Source organism: Astatotilapia calliptera, chromosome 10 (assembly GCF_900246225.1).
Source record: "Astatotilapia calliptera chromosome 10, fAstCal1.2, whole genome shotgun sequence".
NCBI lineage: Eukaryota > Metazoa > Chordata > Actinopteri > Cichliformes > Cichlidae > Astatotilapia > Astatotilapia calliptera.
The window spans coordinates 16,129,387-16,156,226 of NC_039311.1; the positions used below are offsets into that span (position 1 = coordinate 16,129,387).

Consider the following 26,840-nt stretch of genomic DNA (forward strand, 5'->3'; position numbering starts at 1 on the left):
TTTTTCCATGGAAAAATCTTTGCTTCTAAATCACTGGAAGCATATAGTTTTACTGTAGTGTGCATTAGGGTGCACTACAGTGGTGGTCCCACCGGTGGGACACAGATCTACTGCAGTAAAATATGATTTATGTAGGAAAAGCACAGCGATGCTATCACGCAGACCTCATTCAGCTTGTATCATTTATTGTTGCTATTAACTGATAAAAATTCTGGAGCATGAACTTTTTTCAGCTGTTGCATACAAGTTAAAGAACCACAGTGTTACAGCACAGTGTGATGAAGACTCAGATCTAATCAGTCTAATAGGATCAGCCGGCGAAAGGTGTCCATCGGTAAATAAACTCCTCATCTAAAACAGCAGTATCGCTGCAATCTTATCTCCAGCAGGTAGAGAGTGGTGACACCAGTAACTACACTTCTGTGCATCTGTTATAGGAGGACTGTTGTGATTCTTACAGCTGCACACACATTTCATTTTCACTTACGCTTCTACCGCTGCCCTTGTAAAAACAAAAAAAAAACTAAAGACAAATAAAATAAATAAAATGAATGAAAAAAGCTTTCTCAAGGTGTAAAACCACCAACATCTGGAAAAAAGTTGCCAATTTTATTATCAATTTTGAACCCATTTCCGAATAGCTTGCATATTATCTGGCTTGTCGTGTTTATTTTGCTTCTCCCCTTAAATTGTCCCCATGCTTATTATCTCTACCTTTGATTGGGTTTATTTTTGCACAAGAAATGAAGCACGCATGATAGTGTGTGCATGTGTGCATGTGTGCGCTGCATGTTTGAGAGGTGTAGCAGGAGACCCACAAAGTGCCAGTAAGTGGGGCTTTCTGTTTGTTCCGTGGGATTTCTCCAGCGTGTTTGCTTCGTGTAATCGCTCCAGTTCTCATTTACTTTTTTATTAATGTGCAAATAAAATTAGTCGACATTTTATTTATTTATTTATTTTAGATTTCAGTTCATGCTGCTAAATGGACTGACACAGAACTCCCCGCTAATCCACAACTTCCTACAAACTACAGCATGCAGGTTGCATAATTCATGGTTAGGTTAATGAGCTGTGAGGGGAAAAAATATCATATTGATGAAGTGAGAGGAGGCAGAGGGGTCACCCTGTGTGTGGGACAGAGAGTACACTTAATTACTGTGCTTGTGCCAGCCACTACTATATAATTCATGACACATGTGTGGACACAGATATCTAACGGACTGCCATGCCAACGAGATCTTACTGCCATGCCATGCTTGCCTCAAATATCTGTCTCTGGTTAAAAAATGTTCTAACGAAGGGTTAAGGGAGGGGGGGAAAAAAGAATGCTCTTACAATCCACAATGTACTCTTTGATGAACTCTACGCAAATCTCATCTTTGCTCTGCAGGTGATGACTCGCTGTCAGTAAAATGGGAAACAAAACAAATATCTCATGGGACGGCGAACCTTTGATGATGAAATTCTCGGTGAATGCAAAAGGAGACGGCGAATTATGACACAGAAGAAAGCACGCTTCGACAACAAGAGAGGGAAGCTGGCAGAGAGCCATTTAGCACACCGCTTATACCCACAAACACAATTCATAATAGATAATACATGCACACAATCATGCTGCAACTGTATACAAAAACAGAAAATGGAAAAATACCACGATATATCAGATTCGCTTTTTTCACATTTCTTCTTGCTGTGCTTGAAAATAAACTTGTGAGATTGAAAACTTTATTAAAAAAATGTTTTGTGCAAAAACAGAAAATTCTGAATCCAAAGGATGTCTTCAAAAAAAACCCACTGGACAAACATCATTTAATTATCTTTGTCTGAAATGAAGCTGCGTGTGCTTCAGCAGGCTGGCAGTGACTGAGGCATAAACACACTCTTGCTCTGGGTTGGAAACGAAATGCTTTGTAGACCTAGTAAATTACATGCAACCGAGAACAAACAGACTTGGTAACTATGAGCCAATTAATATTGATTGCAAGAGTGTAGCACAAGCAACTGACAGCGGAGTAGGGATCTTAAAGGATAGGTGCAACTGGATTGTGACGGCCCCGGTGTTTGTTTAAGGAAAGCCATGCATTCGCTAAGAGCAGAAAGTCAGTGTTCAGACTGTAGATGATTCCCCCCCCCAAAAAAATGTTGAAAAAGAAAGTGTTTGAAGCTGCCTTCTCCTCTGCTGTTCTGGGCGGATGTGAGGCTTAGCTCAAAGTGCCCCTAATCCTCTGAGACCCTCTGCAAGGCCGGGGTGAAAGCTTTGCTTTGCTTGGAGCTAGGACTGCTGCGCCCAATTTAGCAGTCATCAGAATTCAAAATTTCTTAATTAACTATGAAGCAGAATACGTTTTAAAAGTATCTCTGGACATAATATTTTTATTTCATCAAAGAGCTGCCTGAATGTTGTACCTGAAAGCCCTACACTGTTTGCTACACACAGGGCAACAGAAACTGACTCACATTCCAGTTATTTTTCCCGACCTCCGAGGTCAGAAAACATAATCGGAAACTGGAAGCCTGCATTGACATTCAAAGAGTGGATAGAGTCGGCATAAATAGACATAGTAATCTGTACTATTGGGCTCTGATGAAAGTATTCAGAGACAATACTGCAAAGGATGCAAAAGGTCAGGTTGTGGGTTCTCACCCCTGACAAATAAAGTCAAAGAAATGGCAAATTAATAAGATGTTTTTCCATTGCGTTGCATCTCACTCACCAGGGCTGCTACGCCGCTGTTCTTTGTCCATGTTTGACACTACAAAGGCAGAGAGAAAGGGAAAGTCAGAGACAGAGCGAGACAAACAACCCAGAAACCAAAGGGGAAAAACTGAAACACAGAGAAATCCGGTGTCAGAAACTGACAACAAATATTAGAAATCTAAGCAGGATGTTTAATTCGTAATAAGAACGGGGGCCGAATGGCAGCGGCTCGGCTGCATTCAGTAAATCTTTTTGCTCTGCTGCTGAACAAATATGTTGGCGTCGGAATGACAGACACAAAGAAGACAGGGGAGTTAACAGAGGATTTTCCTTCATACCTTCACTTTCAATGTTATCAACAGTATCATTGACGAGACGTATCACTGTCACTATGGAGGCTAGGCAGAAGACAGAAAGAGAGAAGAAGAAATGGAAATAATCTCAGTGCATTCATGAACAGGGCAAGGTTTTATACAGTGGAGGTGACTCAGAGGTGCTGAGAACACGGAGGAAGCATGTTGCAAACGTGTCTATATACATGTGGTGTCTGTGCGTGCGCGTGTGTGTGTGGGTGTCCTGTAAGAAAGCGAGGACTCTTTGCAGCTATACTAATTAGACAGGAAATAAAGCACTGACATAGATTTCCTATGTAAAGAACAAAACCACACACACACACATCAGCATCATTACGGTGCTTGACTTCCACCCTCTTATAGTTAGCCAGTGGAAAATCAATGCTATCGAGTTATCTGGGAATTGTAGCTTTGAAAAAAAGATGCACAGGCAACCTGTGCATATTGGTTGCATTAAAGCATTTCCACTTCTCTAATATCACCCTGCTTTTCAATAATTACTACAGGCCCAGCATTTGATTTTACACTAACCTTCATTTAACCAGGCAATTCATTAGGAACTAATTCCTATTCACAGTGACAGCCCTGCGAAAGGCGAACCCTCTCAAGGGAACTAAGAAAGAAATGTCAGATGCTTAAAAGACGGCGGCACACATTCAGAAACCATTTAAAACACTCCCTGCTTGAATACAGTCACAAGACGTAATAACACGTGGCAGCAAGCAACACATAATTGGCAGTCTATCTAACGGACAACAGCATCAGGCAACCAAGAGCAAAGCAAGAACAGCACGCACAAACAGCGAGCAAAGACAACAGCAGCAGCAAGACAACAAGGTTAGAAGGATATGCATGCAGAACATGAAGCAGCGGACAGACTGAAGATGGAAGACACTGGTAAACCGAGAAACAATTACATGTTTCAGTGAGAATGCTTGACAAATCTGTCCACTTTTAGGACTTTTTTCTGCAGAAAGTTCCAGGCTTTAGTTGAAGGAGTTTAAAATGATGGTGGGACAAAGAAGGTACTGGTGTGGGGAACATTACCTACAAACTTCTGGCAATTAAAATGCGCTTAAGTTAATTTGAGTATCAGAGTCTTACCGTTGTCATCGAAGGACTCTGAAGTGTAGGAGCTAAGTGAGTGCTCCTCGGAGGTGGAGTCCGAGAGACACCCCAGCCCGTCCGCCAGCTCCGACACGTCTAATGTAAAAACACAAAACAACACTCATTCACATCAGCAACTTTCACTCATGGTAAATTAAATGTAGGTTCAGAATTGAAAGACGTGTTCAGATATCCGAACCGTTCAGATCTGAAAAGCTCAGTAACGCTTGTGCTGTATTTACATTTAAAAGCTTAACTTCGGCTAATAAGAAGCTTCTAAAGTCTGAGCTAAAATAACCTCGCATCAGCTTTGAGTTGGATTTCTATCAGGGTGAAAAGAAGAAAGGATCAGAGTGACCGAAAACTCTCTACTTTGTTCATTCAGTGCACTCATGGGGAAAAAATGTGTCCACAGATCCGTCACTCCGCCTGTCCATTCATTTTCTTTCTAGCTGGCTGTGTTCAGTTAGAAGAGCGAGGCTAAATCTGCTATTCATCTACTTTTGACTCAGATAGAGCATATTTAAAAAACATATTTGACCTGCAGAATGATTTTTTTTTCCCATAAAGGCTTCCTCGCTGCTTTGATGTACAGCATTTTCCACAAATCCCAGTACACCTACTGCAAATCCAGGTCTGTCCATTTAATGCTGTCAGCACTATCATGGAGGGGGTGAAGACCACCGAGTTACTGGTGGTTATGTAACTGCTGAATAACTGCTTAAAGAAAAAAAGCAAAATAGAGCAAATTGCATGACAACGTCACTGCGCTACAGGGTAGGGTGGCAAGTAGGTTTCTGTTTTGGGTCAAGCTTTTCATACTGTGGTAATCAAAGGTCTTCTTTTATGTTACAACCCTGCAATTTTGTCTGCGCACACAAATCAAATTAAATTTTGTTTGGAGAAATCTACCAGGCCTAATATCTCCAGTTTTCCTTAACCTTTACGTCTGCAGAGGCATCATTTCAAATAAACTGGCGATTACAAGTCAGTGTGGTCTTTTTTCGTGCCTTTGCCGAGCTGTTATTTGAAGGTTTGTTTCCTTCAAATCACTCCAAGTGTCCTCTGAGTGATTGTCAAACAACTGCCCGGAGGTCCGTAGCAGGTACTTATGACTTCAGATAAGCTGTAAAGACTGTTTACAACACAGCCAGAGGCAGGTGAATTTCTCTACCAGGTGCCCCTTATGTAGAAGCAATGAAGTCTTTTTTTTTTCTTCATTTTTGCTCAAATTGGGAAAGAAATACAGAGGACCAGCAGAGTGGAAAGGCTGAGCTGTGAGATCAATTGTTTGTGCAAAATAAAACTGCATGCAAAGAGCCAGTTTTGCTGATGTGATTAAAAGTAACTTTTAGCAAACTTTTGGGAAAACTAAATAGGCTTTTATTTAGTAGATGGAACAAACAGAGAGGAAAAAAAGAGAGAAATAGAAAATAGAAAGCTATTTAAATCCATTTTACTGCCTTGCTGCTATGTAGCGATGGATCTTAATGTGAGAATCATTGATTGGCAATAAATGGTCTGGGTTCTGAATATTTCCTCATGAGCATCTTTTCAGATGAATTCTTCTCCAGATGCTTGTATTGAGTCACAGTAAACAAAGATGCACTAACAAATTATATGGCATCAAGTCAAAAAAGTAAATCAAAAGTCTTTTTATTCAGCTCATTTTGGAGCAAAGATGCCAGTGTCACATTAACGCAACGTCTCAAGAAAAATACATTTTTCAAGAAGACTATACAAATATTTTATGTCATGCAATTGCTTCCCGCAGTTCCAGCTGTACCTTAATACATCCCAGCACACAGTTGTTCCTGTGGGTGGGTGGGTGTAAATTCATAATAACAACAGAGATTTTGTGATAGCGTTTTGAATCTCACACCTCTACACAACAGTTTACCCTTGTCTGACAGGTGTGACAGAATTTCAAATCTTCAAAAATCTTGTTTTTCACTTCACGTTTGGTAAGCAAGCATTCAGGGCTCGGCCCATCTTGTGACCAAATCCGTACTCTGCAACCGTGTCCGCGAGGGCCGGGATGTCTGGACATCAACCTCAGCTTTCTGAGCTCAAGCTACGTAGTCATGGTTCAATGCATATGGAAGAAGCGAAACGCTCCTGTGGGAATGTGATCAGTAAGGCAGTACCATCAATCAAACTAAACAAGAAAGACAGTGCAGCAGCCACAGGTCTAATTCAGGATGCAGGCAAGGGGACACTTAATATAATCAGGTTTTGGAAAAAGCAAAAATGTTTTACCCTTTCTTTCTTTCTTTCTTTCTTTCTTTCTTTCTTTCTTTCTTTCTTTCTTTCTTTCTTTCTTTCTTTCTTTCTTTCTTTCTTTCTGTTTTTTTTCTTACAAGTTCCTATAATTAAGACCCACCCAAACTACTTTCTTTGCCGAGCCAGTTCAGTAAAATATAATGTTACGCTGATTTAAGTGATACAGTCTACAATTTGGCTCCCTTCTTATTTTATGTTTTTTTCCAGACAAGTTTTCAGCATTTCGGTTTGAAACACTAACAATTACCAAGCAAAACAGAGCCAATCCAACAGTTTCAACTCAAAGTCATTTTCAGCAAAATCAAACATAAATGTCAGTCAAAGCGGCCGCGCTCCTAACTCCAGATGGATGAGTTAAAAAAAAACTCTCAGAGTTGAAACACTCCATAGAAGCCAGACTGTAAACATGCTGTAAAGTTGGACATTTTAAGCATATGGGGAATAGCTCTCTCTTGAAGCCAGCCTATTGTGACAGCTAGAGGAACTGCAGTTTGTGGCACATCTGCACTGGCTTCAATATTCACCTCCAGAGGTCACGCCTCGATCAGTTCACTCTGAAACACCCAACTTTAGAGCAGAAATGACCATTTTTAGAACCAGGTTTTAATCTCTGTGGCATGTTGTCCTCCTGTGAACATGCTAAAAGTCTTGAGTCTGCCTTCACTTTTTAGTATTTTGCAAGTAACCTAAGAAATAGGTGCAAAAGTTTACCGTAACAAGTGCAAACATACATGGAAAAAGAGTATTTAAGGGGAAAACAGAGTTTGTACAGTTCAAACCTTTTTTTTTCAATGTCAGTCTTCAGAAATGACTTCCTGTGAGTGAAACAGTTCATAGTTAGTGTTTAAAATACTCCTCCATGAAGAAGACATCCTGAAGAGTTACCAACAGTTACCAAAAAAACTCCAAACTATAGAGTTCAGTATGAGGCCTGATTTGTTCAAAGAGTATTTTCCAAGTATTTAATTATTCATCCCATTTTATTTATTTATGATCGAACGGGTAGTAACAGAAAATAACCATAGTTACTAACAGGGATGTTCCCTGGTTAGTAACTATTTCATGTTTTGACCTGTGGCCTTGTTATTGAAATACACATTATTGCACTTGCTTGTGGCTGTCGTGGTGTAAATAACTTACAAAACTCATTTGCAATTGATTAGTTAACCTGGCAGTTAACACTGCAGTCATTAACACAGTAATCTTGAGGTCAGTTTTCTATAAGGTTTATCATCATTAAATTAATAGACTGGTGGTGTAAATGTGAGTAGGTGGTGCTGGTTCTTTTTTTTCTTTTTTCTACAGACACTCAGCGGGGGACCAAATAAATAAAATAACCTATTTCCCATTCCTACAGGAAAAAATCAATAATTAACAGCCAGGAAGTTCCCACCGCAAGCTGTATTATTCACACAACAGGCTGGACAAAGGATCGAAATATCTGACGCCTACCTGCGCACTGAAATGCAACGTGGTTATTTCATCGACAGAGAACAGACTGGGAAGAGTGTTGGCAGCTAAAATATCAGACGGATGCTGAATTACAATGACATTCTTCTCTCCTTCGGTTTGGTGCCTGTACGGCTGACAAAGGTAGGTGTGAAGCAAATTTAAGGAAAAATAAAAAGAGGGAAACTTGACAGAGAAGTTGGGTGACTTTGTGTGGGAGTGTTCCAACTACTTTGATTTTAACTGAACTTTATTTTTTATTTTTTCTTTCTTGCTTTTTTTTTTTTTTTTTTGCAAAAGTAGGACAAGAACATAGGACATCAGTTCTGGCTGATTACCCTGACCATTCAAACAGAAGTGCCCACAAGATCCAAGAGAGTTATCCTGATACAAGTGGACATAATTGCCAATTTCAGCAGTGTAACAGAAAGTTCTATTACCCATTATTGCTCCTAGGAAATAAATAAGAAAACTGAAATGATAGCAAAATAGAAAATATTACTTTTTAAGCACTCTTGCTTACTCTGGGCCATTTTCTTTGATGTGTGTGATCAAAAGGCATAGAGCACTGTGAAATGAGCTCTCTCAGTGAAGATGGTGGTATTGGTGTAACACAATGTGTTCATGGCCTGTGTACTCTTTGCCTTTTTGATCAGGTTAGAAGCTGTGTGCGCACATGCGTGTGTGTGTGTGTGTGTGTGTGTTTGCAGGCAGACTGTTGCAGTCTTACCCTGTGGACTGTTATCTCTCTGTGTTCTCTCCAGCTCAAAAGCTCTCTGCCCCCACTCCTCCTCTCTCTCATCTCTAGCCCTCTCCAGCTCTTTCTCCCTCATTTCTTCGCCTTCCCAGGACACTTTGTGGGCCGGGCTATGCTCTGAGCGGCAAGCAGATGCTGAAGGGAGATTGGGTGCCACACTGCACACTGCGACGCCCCGCCTATTGGCCATACCTCGGACATTAGACATGTCTGAGAGGAAGCTGCTAATCTGCAGAGACACAAGAAAATACCCAGAAAGTTCGGGTAAGGGCAAGCCAGGTAGTTACTATTCAGAAACTCGAAATGCAAACAAATTTATACAGGATTTCATGCGTTATTAGAAAACAAATCATTATTTCATTCTTTGTGCAATTACACGCACAATCAGAAACATACATAAATTATCAAATGATTGCTTTTTGTAAAAACAATACAATATTCTGCACCGGTGTACGACCTTTCTGTTTTATATTTCCAACAATTCCAATTGATTTTCTGATACCATTAATTGTTTTTCTTAATTATTGCCATGAAAGAAGAACTGGGTCATCGCCCTATCTGAAGGGCCACACACATGATGAAGTCGCTGCTGTGAAGCTTATTTTAGCTCATCACATGCAGAATTGACTACAAAGAAGACATGAACATGATTATTAAATGTGAGCAGACTTTCTGTATCCTGTAAGCTGATTATCTACATAATGTGCTGGGAACATTACTACTTTTTAATCTACCTATATCGTCCTTGTGTTATATTTGATATCAAAACCTAGTTCCTGCCATAAAAACACAGTTTTTATAGTTGAGCTGTGTGTGGAGCCCATGTATTCTTTCTCCAGCACACTGTGGCTGTTTTTAAAAAATAGGACTAATATAAGAAATAATATTCTTTCTTTTAAATTATAATATAAATTCAGATAAATTAAGGAAGTGCAGCATCGTCAAAAGGGACTGATGAGCTGGGAGATATGATGCTCCACAAATATTGAAATTGTCATACAAAGTGGATATTACTTTGGATGCTCATTGTTATAGTTTGATATTAAAACTTAAATACTCTTATTTTAAAGCATATCATTCCTGCTTAGCAACCATATTATTCATGTGTTTTCCTAAATGGTCTGACCAACTATTTTTTTTAGATATTAGCAGTATGAACATATTCAGTTATTTAACTTTGTCACAATTTTGTCTGTTCCGCAGCATTTACTATAAAGCAGACACATAAATATCATAATTCAAACAAGCTATGCACACCTGACTGCCTTCACTGGAAGTGGTCCTGTCACCACTGAGTCCTCCTGGTAGAGGGGAGTGGGCAGTTGGGCGCACCATGACCTGGGGAGGGCCCACACTGCTGCCTCCCACCTCACCATAGGTGCTTGTGGTTGCTGGTGAGCCTGATACACGAACGGCTTTAAACTCAATCCCTTCTGCTCCCATGCCAGTCTTGTGCAGCATGTAGCTAGTTTCTGTGGAGATAGCCGAGATGCCCATCCCAGTCTGAACACCGGGGCCTGGATCTGAGTCTTTCCTGAATTTGATTTTTTTCCTAAAGACGATGAAGAGTATGAGGAGGAAAATGATGACAAACGCAAGGACTCCAATGCCAATTATCTCTCCTGGTCCAACGTAAGACAGAGGCTCAGCCTGCACAACAAGAAAAGTAAAATGATTAAAACATTATAATATTATAATAATTTTTTCTAGTTGAATAACAAACAGTTAAGTGTCAGAAAAACTCTAAGGTCATCAGTAAATACACAGATAAAAAGTTGAAAGAAGAACAAGCTTAGAAATAATTCACTTCATAAAAAAGGTCTTTGTTGTCAGATGATTAACATGAACATGAAGTGCTTTTTTTTTCTTAAGCCACTTAACACTCACCTGTGAATCATTCAAGCATAAAAAAGACACCTTAATCAAAGGATGAACTAGTGCCGTGCCCACATATAACAGAAAACCTAGCAAAGAATCAATTTGCAATTAAATTTTAGGCATTTTTTACTAGCACCCTATTATAAAAACACATCGTTTGTTCCCAGTCGTTCAGTCCAACAACAGAAAATGTAACAAAGTTTGACAGATATAAAATTCTGTTTTTGCACCAAAAAGCAGATTCCCAGAGAGCTATTAGCCAAAAAATAGGCATATCTTGGCATGGTGTATATATATTTGAGGAAGCTGGACAAGTGAATGACAAAAGAATAAATATCTACAACAGTATCTGAAAGTCATGTCCTTAAGAAATAGGAAAAATTCACAGGACCTGAGAGGAACATAGTGAAGTTAGTTTACCCCCAAAATGTTTAATACTATCAAAGGGGGCTCATATTAAACCCCCAAACAATTTCTAAATGTTTGTTATTACTCTAAACATGAGATTAATAAGAATCTCATCGCTACATCTGAGACGCTAATTAGCAAAGTTTTGAAACACAAAGCATCTTTTGAGTATTGAAGTAAATGAAATGTTGGTATCGGGAAAATTCATCATCTAAAGCTGGGTATATTTACAACCCTTATCCACTCACTACTCCAAAAGATTATGAGCACATTTTATGGTCTTCCAATTTGGAGGGAGTGATTGAGCTCACAGCTTTTTTGTTTTAATGCAATGCGTGATGAATAAGTTTTGGCAATAAAATTATACATTCTCTCTAATGCAAGCACTCAATTAAAAAGAAAAACAAACAAACAAAGAACAAAGTTAACATACATTAGTTGTAAAAGAAGCTTACTAGATTTTGTCAACTCTGCTGCAGTCCTCCAGGGATTAATGAAGGTACCTTCCTTCTTATAATGTGCCACATTAATTGGGTTTGCAGTCTCAGTATAAGGTATATGGCACAATAAATTCAAGAGCATAGCAACTTCAAATAGAAACAGCAATTTAGGCATTACTACACTCTCATTTATCTGCTGTGGGAACAAAGATACCAAGTTGGTGAATAAGCCTTCCAGGGGGCTGCTGTAAACTCAAAATTCTCAATTTCACTGTGTATGCCAAGTCCAATTAGGTGCGAGCTGAATGCACAAAAAAACAATTCGAGGAGTTTTCTCGATTATTTTTTCATTTATTCTGTAACATCTACAAAAATCCAATTCCAAGCGTCGCTCATACGCTACCTGTGTGTCATCCCCAGGATCACCAGGCGTCAGATCATCGCACAGCTGACCCTCATACCCTTCTGAACAGTTACAGTAGAATGACCCGAATGTGTTCACGCACTCTCCTCCATTTCCGCACGCTTCCTGGTCACACTCGTTGACGTCGTCGTCACATCTGTGGCAGCAAAAACGAGTAAGTAAAGCCGCTATGGGGGGCCGCAATATGATGTTATCAAAGTTAAGAAAAAGGAAGAATGCAAAGGTGAGAGTGAGCTAAAACATTTAAAACTTTTCCCAAATGCTGGGAATTTTCCCCATTATTTACATTTAGACTGTTCTGATTTAAAGAATTATGCATGAATGCAAAAAACATGAACACACACTCCCACTGAAGAAGCAAATTCCAGCTGAACATCATAAAAGTAATTTTACTGCAGACACATACATGCTCATCTCAGCTTGTCATTTCAAGCATGGTGTCCTGCTGTGCAGCGGATGGAAGATACATGCAATTCTCTTTTCAATTATTTTCTCTTTGATGGGATTTTCAAAACATTTTGCAAATCTGACGGAAGAATTTTGCAGAAAGTTTCATGACAGAACTTTCCAAAGTTTTGCTTTTAAATGATAAAAGTGCAGGTCACAGCTTAGTCATTAATTATACACACAATACTCATTAAGGTCTGGATGTGCTGGCCAGTGATATCCTCTCATTATTATTTTAAACGATGAATACTTTATCCCATAATTAAAAAAGTTAATGAAGTTGTCTCACATTAGTTTTATTAACCTATGAAATAGATGAGTAATAATGAGAAAATGTCAAGTTTTCTGGCTTTTTCCATAACAAAATTCTATATTGTATTTTTTTATTGTAATGCATACATTTTAGTGCTGGAAGAAAAAAAACAACAACAACTTTAACATTAATTATTAATGATATAAACAATCTGGTGCCTGAAAAAACAATAAATTTTTATTCCATGGTTTTATTAGTGTAAGGATAATTGAATTGAAATTAATCAAATGAATTTTTAAATCCAAGTCAAAAGCATAAAAAAGCCAAAAACAAAACAAAAAAATTCCTCTGTGGGGGAAAAGTGCCCTCTGCTGGTGGCTCTGTGGAACAGCCGCATGAGCAGAGAGGTTATTTCAAAGGCAATTACTAAGCTGTAATTAAGAAGACAGCTAGAGAATGATTATGGGCTTTTCAACTAAAATTATGCAGAATTAAATTAGAACCACTAACCCCCCCCCCCCCCAATAACAACTAATGTGGGCTAATGAATGGGATTTTGAGTCCAGCACATGCTCTTTCATGTTTTCACTGAGAGGGAGGGAGATACAGACATTGAGTATCTTAATAATCAGCACCGTACGGCTCTCATTGTTTACATACTTTCTAAACAGGACACAGCATTTGTCAACACTGCTGTTACAGCCGGTTATTAAGGCTAGAAAGTGTGAGCGATTCCAGGCTATTATATCTTACATAAGTCCCCCGAGTCCAGTAGGGCAGCCACAGAGGAATGCGCTGCCTACAAGCTTGCAGTCTCCACCATTCTGGCAGGGGTTTGGCATGCAGGATGTCAGTTCAATTTCACAGCGCCCCCCAGTGAATCCAACACTGCAAGTGCACATAAAACCTGTGGAAGAGATATTTTATGTCTGAAAATTATAATTAATATCAACTATTGTGCATAATTCTAATAAATGATAATGATCAATGATACAACAACAAGTTATCAAAATAAAATGATTAAAAACTGAAAAAACAGAGTAAAAACAAAGTAATGAATGTGTCCCACAGCAAGGCACATACACATGATCATGTTTTTTGTATATATACACACACCTCCAGAGGGAAGGCTACTACAGATTGCTCCGTTGAGGCAGGGCTGACTGACGCATGGATCTGGATAAAGCACGCAGCCCAGTTTGATCTCGCTGAGCCCTGCTATCTCAGCATAACGGCTCCTTTTATTCTGGAGCGGCAGCTCATTTCCGTTCAGCATCAGCGAGCCCAGGCACCCCTGGAAGCCGTCCTGAGCTCTCGGAGGGCCCCTTACGCCACGCTCTGCAAGCCCTGGCCCTCCCTGGCTCCTCCCTGACCCAGGGCCTGGCCTCTCACCTTGCCCATTTAGTGGCCTGACTTGGGCCCCAAAGAAAAATGATGAATCTGGTGCCAAAGGCCAAAGACGAACCGGGGCTCTGGCTGCCCGGCGACGTTCCACATAGCTGTCATCCAATGACAGGAGAGTGTAGTTCATAGTCAGCTCCAAAGTGACTGCATGCCACAGGCCATCATTTATCGGTCTGCCAGAGATACCCATAATGCCAAGGGTGTTGTCACAGTCCAACTGAAACCAGAGTCGACCGCCTTCAATCTGTAGAAGGAAAGAAAAGTGTTGGAACTAAATAATTTGCAGTGCCTCAATAATGCTATGCTTCTTATTAATAATAACTGTTATAAAGTTATATAGTGTAGTATTAAGTGGACACAGCCCTGAAAAATAAAGGCATGAGACCACATGTCCTTGGGGAGTAGAAAGCTGTAGACTCTCACTCACGCTTGCCTGGGAAAGTGTAGATAAGAGGCGACCATCTCTAGTGGAAGTTACTGAGACACTGTTGTTTAGATTAGAGTTAAAAAGCTTCTGTAATAAAACTGTTAGTGGCACAACACCAATTTGAGATCCGCAGCAGCGTGTCATGCAGGACGCATCTCCCTTCTAGAAATAATAAAGTGTTAAATGGTCTACTGAGCAGTGTTTTGTCTTCCATCGGATGCCTCTGAGGAATCAAAAGAACTCGGTGAAGTGTGATATTATATAACAAAAAGTTATATCTTCTGAATAATACCTGATGATGTTTTCTAAAAAACATATACTGAGAAACATGTTTCCTTCTAACAGGAAATGAGCAGCCAGTGTTTTGCATGACCCCCAAAAAAGCATAGCCCTGTAACCTGTACCTTAAGCATGGTGCAGGGGTTAACCCGTGTGAACATAATGACTCCTCTTCTCTGAAGTGTTCTGATCCTGAGGCCGAGCTTCATCTCTCCGCTCTGGCCACTCGCTGTCACTCTGTACTTGATGTAGCTGTTTCCAGAGAAACTCAGCGAGGTCTGGCCTGCACATTTGTAACACACAGAGAAGCGGGAAAAGTTTCAGGTTACACTAAACCTCATCAAACTAAATCAGAAAGACAGAAGTTATACAAACTGCAGGCATGCCAAAACACACCTGCACAGTCATCTAGTCTCTCGGGCTGACACTGGCAGACAGATGGCGCAGTAGGACCAGAACGCACACACTGCATATCAGCTGGACAGGACTGACCTTCACAGAGCTCCACAGGGGTGGGGCATGTCCCTCCTGTTTGAAAAGGGGTAGAAATATAAATATTATTTGTCATCATGTGAAAAGCCTTCAGATTTACATTATGCTTTCATTAATTTATTTATATTTACATGCATAATATATGCCTCTAGTTTTTGTATTTTCTTTTTTATAGAATGCAAAATGTATACTACATAAGCAAAAATTCTGCATGTTTTCATTCAGATATTTCAGGATTTTACTGATTTTTACATGAAAACTATCAACCAATGCCGTTCATGAACTGATGATACGTGTTTGTGACACTGACTCTGTGAAGGTTCAAAAATGAGTGTAGTACAAACCGGGACAGGTGCAGGTCTCTTTGCGGCTGAACGTAGGCGACACCAAGCTGACCCTCTCTGTGCTGTAGGTGACAGGCGAGCTCCCGTCCATCACAAGTGTGTTTTCACACACTCTATCCCCACACTCCAGCTCGCCAGAACAAGTGCTGCTCACCACCACAGCCCCAGCTAGCACACCTCGAATCTGACCCTGCGCTGCCACCTCCTCCAGCTTTGCAGACAGCTCTTGCTGGGAGTAGAACACAGCCATGCGTCCACTGCCCGGCGTCTCTGGCCTCTCCATGGCTAGAAGCAGGTCCACATCCGATGTCCCCATCACTGGCTGTACACTGAGTATGTGAAGAGGATCCTGCTGCCCTGGTGACCACTTCCATCCACCTAGTCCCCGTAACGTTAGCTTAATTTGGCTAAGGTAGCGACTAAGTAAGTCTTCTGGAGACAGCAAGTTGAAACGTAGGGTCAGAGCGCTACGCAGCATGACATCTGTCACTTGTTCGACCTGGATGGAAACGTCAGCTATCACAGCAAAACGTCCATCGCTCACTGTAGCGTTCATCTGGTACCTGAGAAAAGGCAAGAAAAGATACTGAATTGTTACACCAAAAAGTTTTCTTTTTTCCATATCAGTGTTTTGTTTTCCTGTGTGTTTGTGTGGTCTAGCGTTCACCTGCCAGGTTCCAGGCCTGGCAGCGCTACAATGCTGCCATCCTGTCTGTTGACCTTAAACATGCTCTTGGGCTGAGGCTTCTGGGTAAATGACAAAACGTCACTCAGGTCACGGTCAGTTGCAGAGATCCGACCGATCGGGCCACCTGGAAAGGTATCCGTGACCATGACGATGAAGATCTCCAGAGGGGAGACAGTCGGCTTGTACTGACTGTTCCCAATGACCCTCAGAAATACCCAGGAAGAGGAGGAGAGACTAGGCTTGCCAGAATCAGTTGCCTGAGAGAGACAAAGTTATAAAAAAAGTTATAATGACACTTAACAGCAAAGAAAGTTCTACAGTAATAATAAGGTCTTGCTTTAGTGGGTTGAATTTACACTGGTGTTAAAGTTCTCCATAAAAGAAAAGTCTTCATATTAAATAGGATACTTTTTAAAACCGTAAAGTTCCTAACCTGGATTTCAAGAGTGAATTCTCTGGGGGCTTCAGGGCCAAACACACGGTTAGACCTCAGAGTCCCAGTCTGGTCCAAGGAGAAGAAGTTTCCCTCATTTCCTGACTTGATCCGAAACTCAAAGGGTGGACCATTCTTAGGGGAGTCTTTGTCGCTGACTGATAACTGGAGCAGGGTGGTGCCAGCAGCTTGGTTTAGCTGGAAGTAAGAAAGTGAAGTTGAGACAACATTGAACTAATAATATAAATATAGACAGCAAACACGCACAAATGTACCTGTATGACCACCGTGGAATTGGGAGGATTGAAAACTGGGGGGTTATCGTTAACGTCAGAGATATCGATGTTGATTGTGACTGTGGAGGACATCGCAGGAGAGCCACTGTCAAACGCCTGTACCGACAAAGAGTACCTGGACACCTAGGCGGTGAAGAAGAGAATGTGATTGCCATATCTGTATGTACATCAGGCAGTGTGGCAAGCACTCTTATGCTCGCATAATGTGATATTTCATTGAGCGTTGACCTTGATGGGACCTGGTATTTTCTGTCCTGACTGTGCTCATGAACCAGAAAATTACAATTGATTGTTTATGAGATTTTGTACTTAAACATGCATCCTTACAAGTTCTCTGTCAAGCTTCTTGTTGACTTTGAGAAGTCCTGCTACAGGGTCAATCCAGAAGTGGTTGTTTCGGTCACCTTTCAGGATAGAGTAGGTGATGCGCCCATTCACTTGGCTATCCAGATCTTCAGCCACTACCTAAAAAACAGACACCCGGAGGGAAAGAAAGTGGCCTGATTTCCTTGGGGTCAAATACAAACTGGCTAAAGACCAAAGAGAACGAAGGGATGACAACATTGACTTTAAACCTGAAAATAGTCAGGATTAGATTGACATCAACATGATCAATGTATTAGCATTAATAAAAAAACAAAATAAAGTCGAATAAAGTTTTCCATCTATCCATTCTCTTCCACTCATCCAATTCAGGGTTTTTTACACTCAAATTAGTTTCAGGAGCACGGACAGCACATGAGGTTGCCACGCCCTAACACTTAACTGTTTTTAGTGGCGGATATACAGAAACTCAGCAGTGTGCACTTTGACAATACGTGAGATATAGATCACAGATACACAAGATTAATCCACAAAATCGAAAATACGGTGGTACTGGAGTTGAAGAGCATAGAAATTTGATTTTCAGATTTCCCCTTGAAGTTATTTAAGTTGTCTTAATACAAGAATGCTATAGAAGGTGATGTCAAAATGTTGTCACACAATTTACAGTCCTACATCAGAGCCTATCAATTACTAAAGCCTGTTTTAAATATAACTAGTCTCTATTGGAGTGATAGGCTATTTTGCCCCATTTAGTAAATCTGGCCTTAAATCTTACCCTTGTAACTGTCTGCCCAACAGATGCATCCTCGCTGACCAGCAAATTGTAGATGTCCTGACTGAAAGCTGGAGCGTTGTCATTGACATCCATAAGTTCAATGGTTACCATTGTAGCTGTGCTAAGAGGAGGGTTGCCATTGTCCCAGGCCTCGATGGTGAGATAATAGTCCTTACACACCTCAAAGTCCAAATCATCAGCCACTGAAATAGAACCTTAACACACATATCAGTAGATATTCATTTTTTTTTAATTCCCTGCTTTTAAATTTCACAATAACATGGCACAAGCCACACACAGAGATATCTACTCACCCCATTTCCTGTCTATGGTGAACTTTCCTAACTCATTACCCGACCGGATGTTGTATGTGATCTCAGCATTAGGTCCGATGTCAGCGCTTGTTGCCAGGACTCGCACCACCTCGGTTCCCACGGCTACATCCTCGGGGACAGTTACAGCATAGTCTCTTCTCTGGAAGACTGGAGCATTGTCATTCACATCCAGCACTAAAATGGTCAAATAAACCTGAGGAAGACACACAAGACTGTAAAACAGCACCTAACCACTTTACTGCACTGCTTTCAGTGCCGTTTCACCACAAGGCAGAAGGGACCACAAGCGCATACAGAAGTTGTACAGAAAAATATGCTTTAGTAATAAAATAGGAAGCTGAGGCAAAAACCAACTAAAATCTGTGCCTGCTATAGGGTGAGAGAGTTTGGTGGCTACTAGATGAATGCTATTTTGACTCTATAGAATATAGAGTCACAAGTTCCACCTACTTAATACAGGACGCCACTAATCCTATTACTGTAGTTTTGCTTTTATATCATTGTGGCTATGACAATCATCTACTACAAGTAACAGAACAACAACTACTCCTCTCTATATTTGTAATGAAAGTGACACCTACTCCTAAAAATAATGCCATTCCCAGCATTTATGGTCAGTGAATGAGCAAAATTAAAGTTTACTTTTAAATAGCCGCTGTGAGACACAACACAGTTTCAGATTTGCCACATATCTGTTTTCCACCTTTTCTGCACCACTTCTCTCTGTAACTGCGTCATTTTTTCTGTTCCACACGGTTCACATGACTACGAGCTATCTTAATTAAAATCTAATTGGGGATTTACCTAATCTCTTCAAGGATCATGTGTTATTCACTTGATTTTTTTCAGAAAAACAAGATTATGTTACCCAAAAAACATAAATGCTGCAAAACACTGTTATAAATGTCAGTTTTGTTCAAAAGTGCATTTTTATTATTTATTATTTTATTTAGTCTTTCAATTATTCATTCATTTCAGAACAAGTGGCTTTTTTGTATCAGGAGCATCAGGCGTAAATATTTCCTACAGTAATGTTTGGTAGACTTAACATTGATTGTAGACACAATCAATACTGAATCTGGGTCACTTGGACTACCCACCAACCTGTGAGGAGAGCGCCCCCTGTTGTCCAGCTCGATCAGTGGCCTCCACACGAACACGATAGGAGTCCTGGCTCTCTCTGTCCAAAGACTTCTCCAGAACTACTACTCCAGTTACCGGGTCGATGGAGAAGAACCCATTCACTGAGTCCACCAGAGAATACAGCACTGTACGGTTGAGACCTGGAAAAAACACATTCATACTAACTGTTCACAATATATTACATCTTGGCTCATAATCTTGCTCGGACACTCAAACAGCACATTATTTTTAAATAATTTAAAGCTTAAAACTTTCTGAATTCATCATCGCTGCCTGACATTACTTATCTAACAGCAGCTTACCTTCATCTGGGTCGCTGGCTTGTAGACGGGTGAGCAAAGCCTTAGGCGAAGCATTCTCGTACACGCTCGCCAGGTAATGAGTGGATGAGAAGAGGGGGGCATTGTCATTGACATCTAACACTTTGAGAAAAATATCAGAGCGACAGAACAGGCCTCCCCCGTCAGTTGCCTGGGCGATGAGTTTGTAGCTGGGGGCCAATTCCCGGTCCATCACAATGGCTGTACGCAACTCACCTAAGGGCATAAATGGGGAGGTATAAAAAGAGATTTTGTTTGTTTGTTTTTGCTACAAGCCCTTGAAATGAAATATTTAAATGTACCGGTGTTTGCATCCATGTAGAAATCTTCAACCCCAATGCCAAACAGTGAATACTGGATCTCAGCACTGGAGCCTGAGTCAGCATCTGTTGCACCCACTCTTAGAATGCCCTTGTTAATGGGAATGTCCTCAGGAAAAGAGGTGCTATACACGGCCTGTGATAACACAAAAGCATATGCAGAAATTAAAGTGCACAGTAATAGTAACACTAACCATTCTAGTTAAAAAATGCATCTGTCTAATACATTAAAAAGACATCCAACTACTGGGCACTTGATCCATTATTCCAGCTAATAGAAGTTCCCTTTTATCACCCGGTGTCCATTTCTGCCAGTGACTGACTGGAGAAATGGAGCTTAGTGGCCTCACAATTTCATCAAACACGGACCAGCAGCGGCAACGGCATTTTAGCACACCCCACCCTGCTCTGTTGGCTCTGCTGAATCTTCTAACGTTCAGATTTAAAATATATAAAGGTGAAACACCTAGTAACCAGTCAAAGGTTTGAAAAATGCCAAGAATTTGTTTTATATCATCTTTGCATTTTTGTTTGTTGAACAAAATAAAAATTCAAAGCATTAAATTGGGGATTTTCTAATATTTATATCCTGATTAATCACTTAATAAAAAAAAACAAGAAAGGAGCAAGCACCAGCTAAGAGTTTGAAATCGTTACTACTAGAAAAACGCCATTACTATTACTACTACTACTAATCTTCCTATGAAAAAAAACCATTAGAAAAGATGCCCAAACAGCAGTTAGAGTTCATTCTGTGGCAATGCGAGTGTCATTTTGATCCAGTTGCTGCTGTCGCCATGTAACGTCAGACTAATCACTTTGTAGTTATAGTGTTGGCTCGTGCGAGAAGGGAAAAAAAGACTATCAGAGGAGAACAGGGAGCATTTCAAGGAGTTTAGAGTTTTGAGGGAAAAAGAAAGTTTCTCAACTAATTATGTGAAACTGAAGAACTGCAGAATTTTACTAAATGAAAGGAGAGCCCCCAGAAGACTTCACAGTCCAATTATTCTCTCATTTCATAAAGATTTTCCTCTCCTAGATTGTCTTTTTGAGACTAACTCTAAATGTAGGGTGAATGTTGGCGTTGGAAGGTAGGAAATAGCACAAGGGACTCAACTTAATTGGCTTTATCATGATTACTGTCTTTTATTTGTGTAAATTCTCAAACTTGTGTAATTCATCGGTTTAGTACGTTATTAGATTAAGACTGCATTATGCACTCCATAAAAGCACTATGGAAAAGTCAGTTTATACATAAATTACAACACTTGGCCCGAAATATAAAACAAAGACAATTTGGCTGAATTCATTTGCAGCGAGTTAGAACTTCGATGCACTTTAGAACAAAGTATCAATATTTGAAGTGAGCAAATCCAGTTTTACTCGTGAAGCCACAGACTTTTCTTTACTAAGTCATGAATATGCAGATTTGAACATTATTCAACGCAGCTGAATTTTCAGAGCTAAGCCAGCGTTAAGATTACCCAAAAGAAAGTTCATCATTGGGGGAACTGGGAATCTCCACTACTCTTGACGCTCTCATTGGGATTGAAAAAGAAAACAATTTAAATGAGACATAAAATGATTAAAAATTCCTTCTTTGATAAACAGCTTTTGTTTTCCCCATTCAGTCCACAAACACAATGCCCTAACTTATCTTTTCAATAACAAGCATACATGACTGCATGCATGGTCACAAGCAATGCGTTCTCTCTGTTTATAGACAGAAAATTAACTGGAATATGGAGACAAACAGCAGATAGAGCCATTTACTCTGCAATGCTCTATACATTCCACAAGCTCCTCTTGGTTTGTTTACTTTGCATATTTTCATTTTGCACACTTTCCATTTGTCTTTATCCCTGACCTGGTTGCAGATGGGTCTGTTGTCATTTGCATCCATGACTGTAACCTCCACTGCGGTGTGAGCGACATAAAGGCCATCGCTGGCAGTGATGTTGAGCAGGTACCAGTCCTGCTGCTCGCGATCCAGCAGACCACTCACATAAACCTTCCACTCCCCCTGCACAAGGGCCAGGCCAAACACTCCTCGTGGATTTCCCCCTGGAGGTCATACAGATGAGAATTAAAGCGCTGACACTAAAAAGTGAAGAAAGGAGTGAAGATGTATTATATTAAATGTAAACAAACTGCGAGTCATTACTCATTCGCAAGATGAATGAGAACAAGATTCTCTCCAACCGCACATAAAAAATGATGCAGGCACCTTTTGGTGCAATCAATAACCATCTTCATAAAAAATACAGATCGGCCGATCTGTATTTTTTAAATGCCAGAAAACAAGGACAAAATACATCATCCGCAATCATTAACACACAGTGTGTTGTGAATGGACGTGCTCTTACTCATTATCAAGGTCAGAGTTTTTCTGGAGAGGCCAAGCAATGCTCTTTATTATTTTCATTTTTTTTTTAAAGCGCGAACGCATAAAGTAATAGCTAAGGTTGTGAACGAGAATGATCAATTCATCAAGTGCATTTCATTAGAAGCACCTGCCTGATAATTCTATCCACCAGCCACGAGCCCGTCCCAGCTGTCATAGTGCAAAAACTTATTTTTTCTTCACATGAGTGTAGATTAAGGTTTTCTACAAAGCATTTTTGTTTCATAGTATAATGGGCACTTTGTAATATTAAAATGAAAAAAAAAAAATACAAGTTAAAGGAAAGCTGTTTTTGGCATATCAGTTCAAATTAATTTATAACTTGACCTTTGGAGCAGAAACCATGTTAGACCAATAAATGATTTTGATGCAGCACAGTCTCATCTCATTGCAAGATGAAGAGTTACTGCAGCACAGAGTGCGCGGGACAGCATTCTGTTAGTTGTCTCAGTGTCCTCACCAGTGATGCAAAAGCTGACGAGGTGGTTTTGATCCGTGCCATCTCGATCTTTGGTTTTCAGAACGGCCACCACTTCACCGAGGGGATCGCTCTCCTTTACGGCACCTCGGTACAGCTCCCTCTCAAACAGTGGCGGGTTGTCATTGACGTCTGACACAGTGATGGTCACCACTGTGGTGGAGGAGAGAGGCAGTAACTCGGCCAGATCAGACGCTACTACTTCAAAGCTGTAGCTGGAGCAGGCCTCGTGGTCCATCTGACTCACTGTGGTGATCCAACCTGTTTTACTGTCAATGGCAAAGACAGAAGTGGTAGACACAGGCCCGGAGAAGAAGCTGGCATCCCTTGTCAAGTCTAGATTGTAGGTGAGCAGAGGACCGAGGCTGTAGGTCACCTGCAATTCAAATAAAGGATGCATAGCAGCGCCTGTAGCTCTCTGAATTTAGAAAAATGCTTGTTTTAAAGATTCACAAACATATGATTCACAGTTTAACCTGACTGTCACACACCTGCCCATTAGAGCCCCAGTCTGGATCAAGAGCACGCACTTGGACCACTCTGGTCCCCACAGGCATCCCCTCCATCACCGTGGCTACATAGGTGCTGGTCTCAAACAGCGGCTTGTTGTCATTGACGTCCAGAATCTATAAAACAATAAATCTGCTTCAGCTGAACAAAGTCTAAATGAAAAGACAGCACAATTACCCCCTTCTTACTATTTTAATTAATTTATCACATAAATCTGCAATTATTTCATAAAATCCATAATTGCATATGCACATTTCCCTATTCAACTGAAAAACAGAAAGCAAATGCTATCCTTCTGCAGTGCATTGTGGTACCAACCTTAACCTCCAGATCTACAGTGGAGACTGACTCAATCAGGTCTCGTCTTGTTGTTGCTGCAACTTTAAAGCGGAAGATGCTGACCTCTTCATAGTCTAGCGGTTTCACCAGACGGATGAGACCAGTCTCCTTCTCCACCAGGAAGGTCCCCTCCTGGTTGCTGTCAAGCATCTCCCCTGCGATTGCACTAAAGAACCCGGTCTGTCCAGCACCCATGTACACAGACCCCAGGGCGGTTCCTACCGCTGTGTCCTCAGGGATGGTGAAGGAGTACTGAGGCTGGCTGAACGAGGGAACGAATGCATCTGGAGGGACTACGTGGATGAAGGCGGACACCAGGGAGTGCTTAGCCGGAGAACCACCATCTGTGGCTTTGACAAAGAAGGACAGCACAGTGCCCTGGAGGTGGTCCACTGTGCTTTTAGTCATCATCCAGCCACTGTCTGGCTCCACCTGAACACCAGCAAAATCACAAGGCTATTTAAATCAGCTTTTGGGAGTTTTTTTTTTTTAAACTGTTGACATTTGTAGTTATGTGTTTAATTCCAAACCACGAAAGTTGTTGCTATTTTTATATCATTTTGATTAACATTAATAAAATACAAGGAGAACGTCACGGTTTTATGCGCACAAACTGAACCGCAATGCCCTTCAAGCTTCACCGCGACATACAGTGTTTATAAGTTGCAGCTATATTCCTTTAATCCCATGGTGTTTCGATTCATTTATAGCCCACATTTATTTAAATTTAATTGTATTTTCAAAATTGACCAAAGCATCAACCCTAATGCAACATCATTTTGATTAGATGATTAAAAATACATAATCTACAGCAAACAGATGGCTTTTAATCCCCTGAAGTGGGAACGGAGGGTCATGTGAAAACATTCCTTAATTGAAAATCAAGTTTACCGCTAAAAGAGTTTGTGCTTTAATGAGTTTTAAATCAATTTGTTGCAGATTGCATGTGGTTGTATTTTTATGTGATTTTATGTGTTGCATAGATATTAATTTTCTTTTTACAAAGGGCAGTCAAAAAGAAGTTGAAAAGCAACATGCACTGACCTCCAGAACATCGACCAGAGATAGGCGTGCCTCACTGTAAAGTGAGTATGTGATCCTTCCATTAGACCCAGCATCTGGGTCAGTGGCCTGGATCTGAGTGACAAGAGAACCTTTGGCAACATTTGCTTTAATGCTCATACGATACTCCACTGCTCTGAACCGGGGGGCGTTGTCATTCTCATCTGCAAGAACCACCCGTACCGTGCAAAATGATGCACGGCCTGGAAAATAAAAACACACATACATTTAATATGCACAAATGATACAGATTAGCGCTGGGTATTATCACTGATTTCTATAGCTGATTTAATTCTGATTCACAAGGTCCCAATTCAATTTGATTTGATTTGATTCAATTTTGACTCAGACAGTCAGAAGTATTAAAATATTCTGCAGTAGTTTAAAAAACGAACATTACAGTTACAGAGGTTTTATTAGAGACATTTAAGTGTTTTCCAATTTGGCAAAAAAAAATTAAATTTCTTCAATATTGAACAGCAAAAATGAGGCTTTCTTGTCGGAGGTCATTTTTGAAAAAACAAAACAAAACACAACAACAACAAAAAAACAGTGTGCGACAGCGCTGAACACAATGGTAGACTGGTGTGCAATAAGCAAGCAAATAATGCAGAAAACAGAGATTTAAGATGGGGAAACTGTTCTTGAAGTACACCGAGAGAGTGAAAGAGCTCTGCAGGAAGTGTGATTTCATCAAAACTGCCAAAGCAAGAGGGAATTCATGACGATGTTTATCAAATGTGAAGTGTAGTTGTGATCTTCTTTTGCTACTGGTTCAATGTATTTTGCTCGGAGAGTGAGGAAACCCTCAGCTTCGGAACCTGTGAGATGTCGGCTTTCAGTAGTTTCTGTTTACATCTTTTTGCGGTATCCGTTTACTTGCTCTCAATTGTTGTTTTAACTGTTTGGTGGTTGTTGGAATAGTTCATATATATTTAAAAATCGATTTAGGATTAATGAATCGATGCACAACAGGAAAAAAGTCTATGCACCTTCAACGCAACATGCTAACGCATGGTTAGTATGGACGTTCCCGAAAGTGAATGATGGCATTTCGTTTACCAAAGTAAACTGCAGGGGCAGCCCCGCAAAGAAAAAGCTAATGAAGGAAATTGTATGAGCAATAGAAGCATCAATGCAGTTACCAGGAAAGTTGTGAAGACAAGTGAAAAAGAGGAAAGGGTTGATGTATGTAACCAACTTTTGTTATATAAATCTATTGCACCTGCTTTTTTTTGGTGAAGGCCAAGTAAAGGTGGGTGTACAGCAGCTCAATTTCAGTCAATTTTTTATAACTCTTTCCAGCAGCAGAGTTCTTTATTTTCAGTTATTTCATCGAGAGCAGGTTGGGGTGAAACTGTAAAGTTAAATAACTTAGATAAACTTTTTAAACTTAAAAATATTTTGTGTTGAAGAAAAGTTGATTTTTATTTTTATATGCTCTCAGTTATTTTTATTAGAAAGAAAATTTGGTCATGCGGAGAAATAAAACAGGAAAATGAAATTTGCCAAGAAAATTGCAATCGGAGAATCTCTACTTATATTAGCTGATTTGAAGATGGCTTTTTAGGGAAACAGTTACCTCCACCATCCAGGGCCATCACAGTTAGCACCATGTCCTTGTTGAAAGGGTTTTCTCGGTCTAATTTCTGAACAGTGGAAATGACCCCATCTGCATCAATGGTGAACTGAGTTTTCCCCAGGTCGTTGATGAACGAGTAGGTGATCTGTCCGTACAGTCCAGAGTCCTCATCTGTTGCGCGGACCTGTATGTCCACACAGAAATTCATCAATATTCCTCATTGTGTTATTTTGTATTCATTAATTCAGTGCACTGAAAAAGTGAAATTACCTGAATGACCTTTGACCCTTCCGGTGCATTTTCCTGGACCTCAGCCAAGTAGAACCTCTGGCTAAATACTGGGCTGTACAGGTTAGCTCCCAGGACACGTACAATCACCTGTGAA

General features: G+C 40.4%; 1 protein-coding gene across 2 annotated transcripts in view; it reads right to left on the reverse strand.

The window, feature by feature from the left end:
* Nucleotides 1-26,840, reverse strand: part of fat3b (FAT atypical cadherin 3b) — a 67,475-nt gene that overhangs the window by 4,719 nt on the left and 35,916 nt on the right. The window contains exons 25-52 of one of the 2 annotated variants that reach the window (XM_026181641.1): nucleotides 26,726-26,833; nucleotides 26,456-26,639; nucleotides 24,856-25,076; nucleotides 23,791-24,243; nucleotides 23,454-23,588; nucleotides 22,945-23,338; nucleotides 21,948-22,144; nucleotides 20,063-20,216; nucleotides 19,743-19,976; nucleotides 19,402-19,580; nucleotides 18,277-18,490; nucleotides 17,963-18,177; nucleotides 17,188-17,325; nucleotides 16,840-16,983; nucleotides 16,565-16,762; nucleotides 16,111-16,388; nucleotides 15,444-16,006; nucleotides 15,004-15,135; nucleotides 14,733-14,890; nucleotides 13,614-14,145; nucleotides 13,251-13,404; nucleotides 11,777-11,933; nucleotides 9,905-10,297; nucleotides 8,621-8,876; nucleotides 4,156-4,254; nucleotides 3,037-3,096; nucleotides 2,715-2,753; nucleotides 1,336-1,401 (exon numbers count right to left, since the gene is read on the reverse strand). In XM_026181641.1, coding sequence (XP_026037426.1) covers nucleotides 1,336-1,401; nucleotides 2,715-2,753; nucleotides 3,037-3,096; nucleotides 4,156-4,254; nucleotides 8,621-8,876; nucleotides 9,905-10,297; nucleotides 11,777-11,933; nucleotides 13,251-13,404; nucleotides 13,614-14,145; nucleotides 14,733-14,890; nucleotides 15,004-15,135; nucleotides 15,444-16,006; nucleotides 16,111-16,388; nucleotides 16,565-16,762; nucleotides 16,840-16,983; nucleotides 17,188-17,325; nucleotides 17,963-18,177; nucleotides 18,277-18,490; nucleotides 19,402-19,580; nucleotides 19,743-19,976; nucleotides 20,063-20,216; nucleotides 21,948-22,144; nucleotides 22,945-23,338; nucleotides 23,454-23,588; nucleotides 23,791-24,243; nucleotides 24,856-25,076; nucleotides 26,456-26,639; nucleotides 26,726-26,833 — 6,055 coding nt within the window. The remainder of the gene's footprint in view (nucleotides 1-1,335; nucleotides 1,402-2,714; nucleotides 2,754-3,036; nucleotides 3,097-4,155; nucleotides 4,255-8,620; nucleotides 8,877-9,904; nucleotides 10,298-11,776; nucleotides 11,934-13,250; nucleotides 13,405-13,613; nucleotides 14,146-14,732; nucleotides 14,891-15,003; nucleotides 15,136-15,443; nucleotides 16,007-16,110; nucleotides 16,389-16,564; nucleotides 16,763-16,839; nucleotides 16,984-17,187; nucleotides 17,326-17,962; nucleotides 18,178-18,276; nucleotides 18,491-19,401; nucleotides 19,581-19,742; nucleotides 19,977-20,062; nucleotides 20,217-21,947; nucleotides 22,145-22,944; nucleotides 23,339-23,453; nucleotides 23,589-23,790; nucleotides 24,244-24,855; nucleotides 25,077-26,455; nucleotides 26,640-26,725; nucleotides 26,834-26,840) is intronic. The other variant, XM_026181642.1, reaches the window with a different exon arrangement.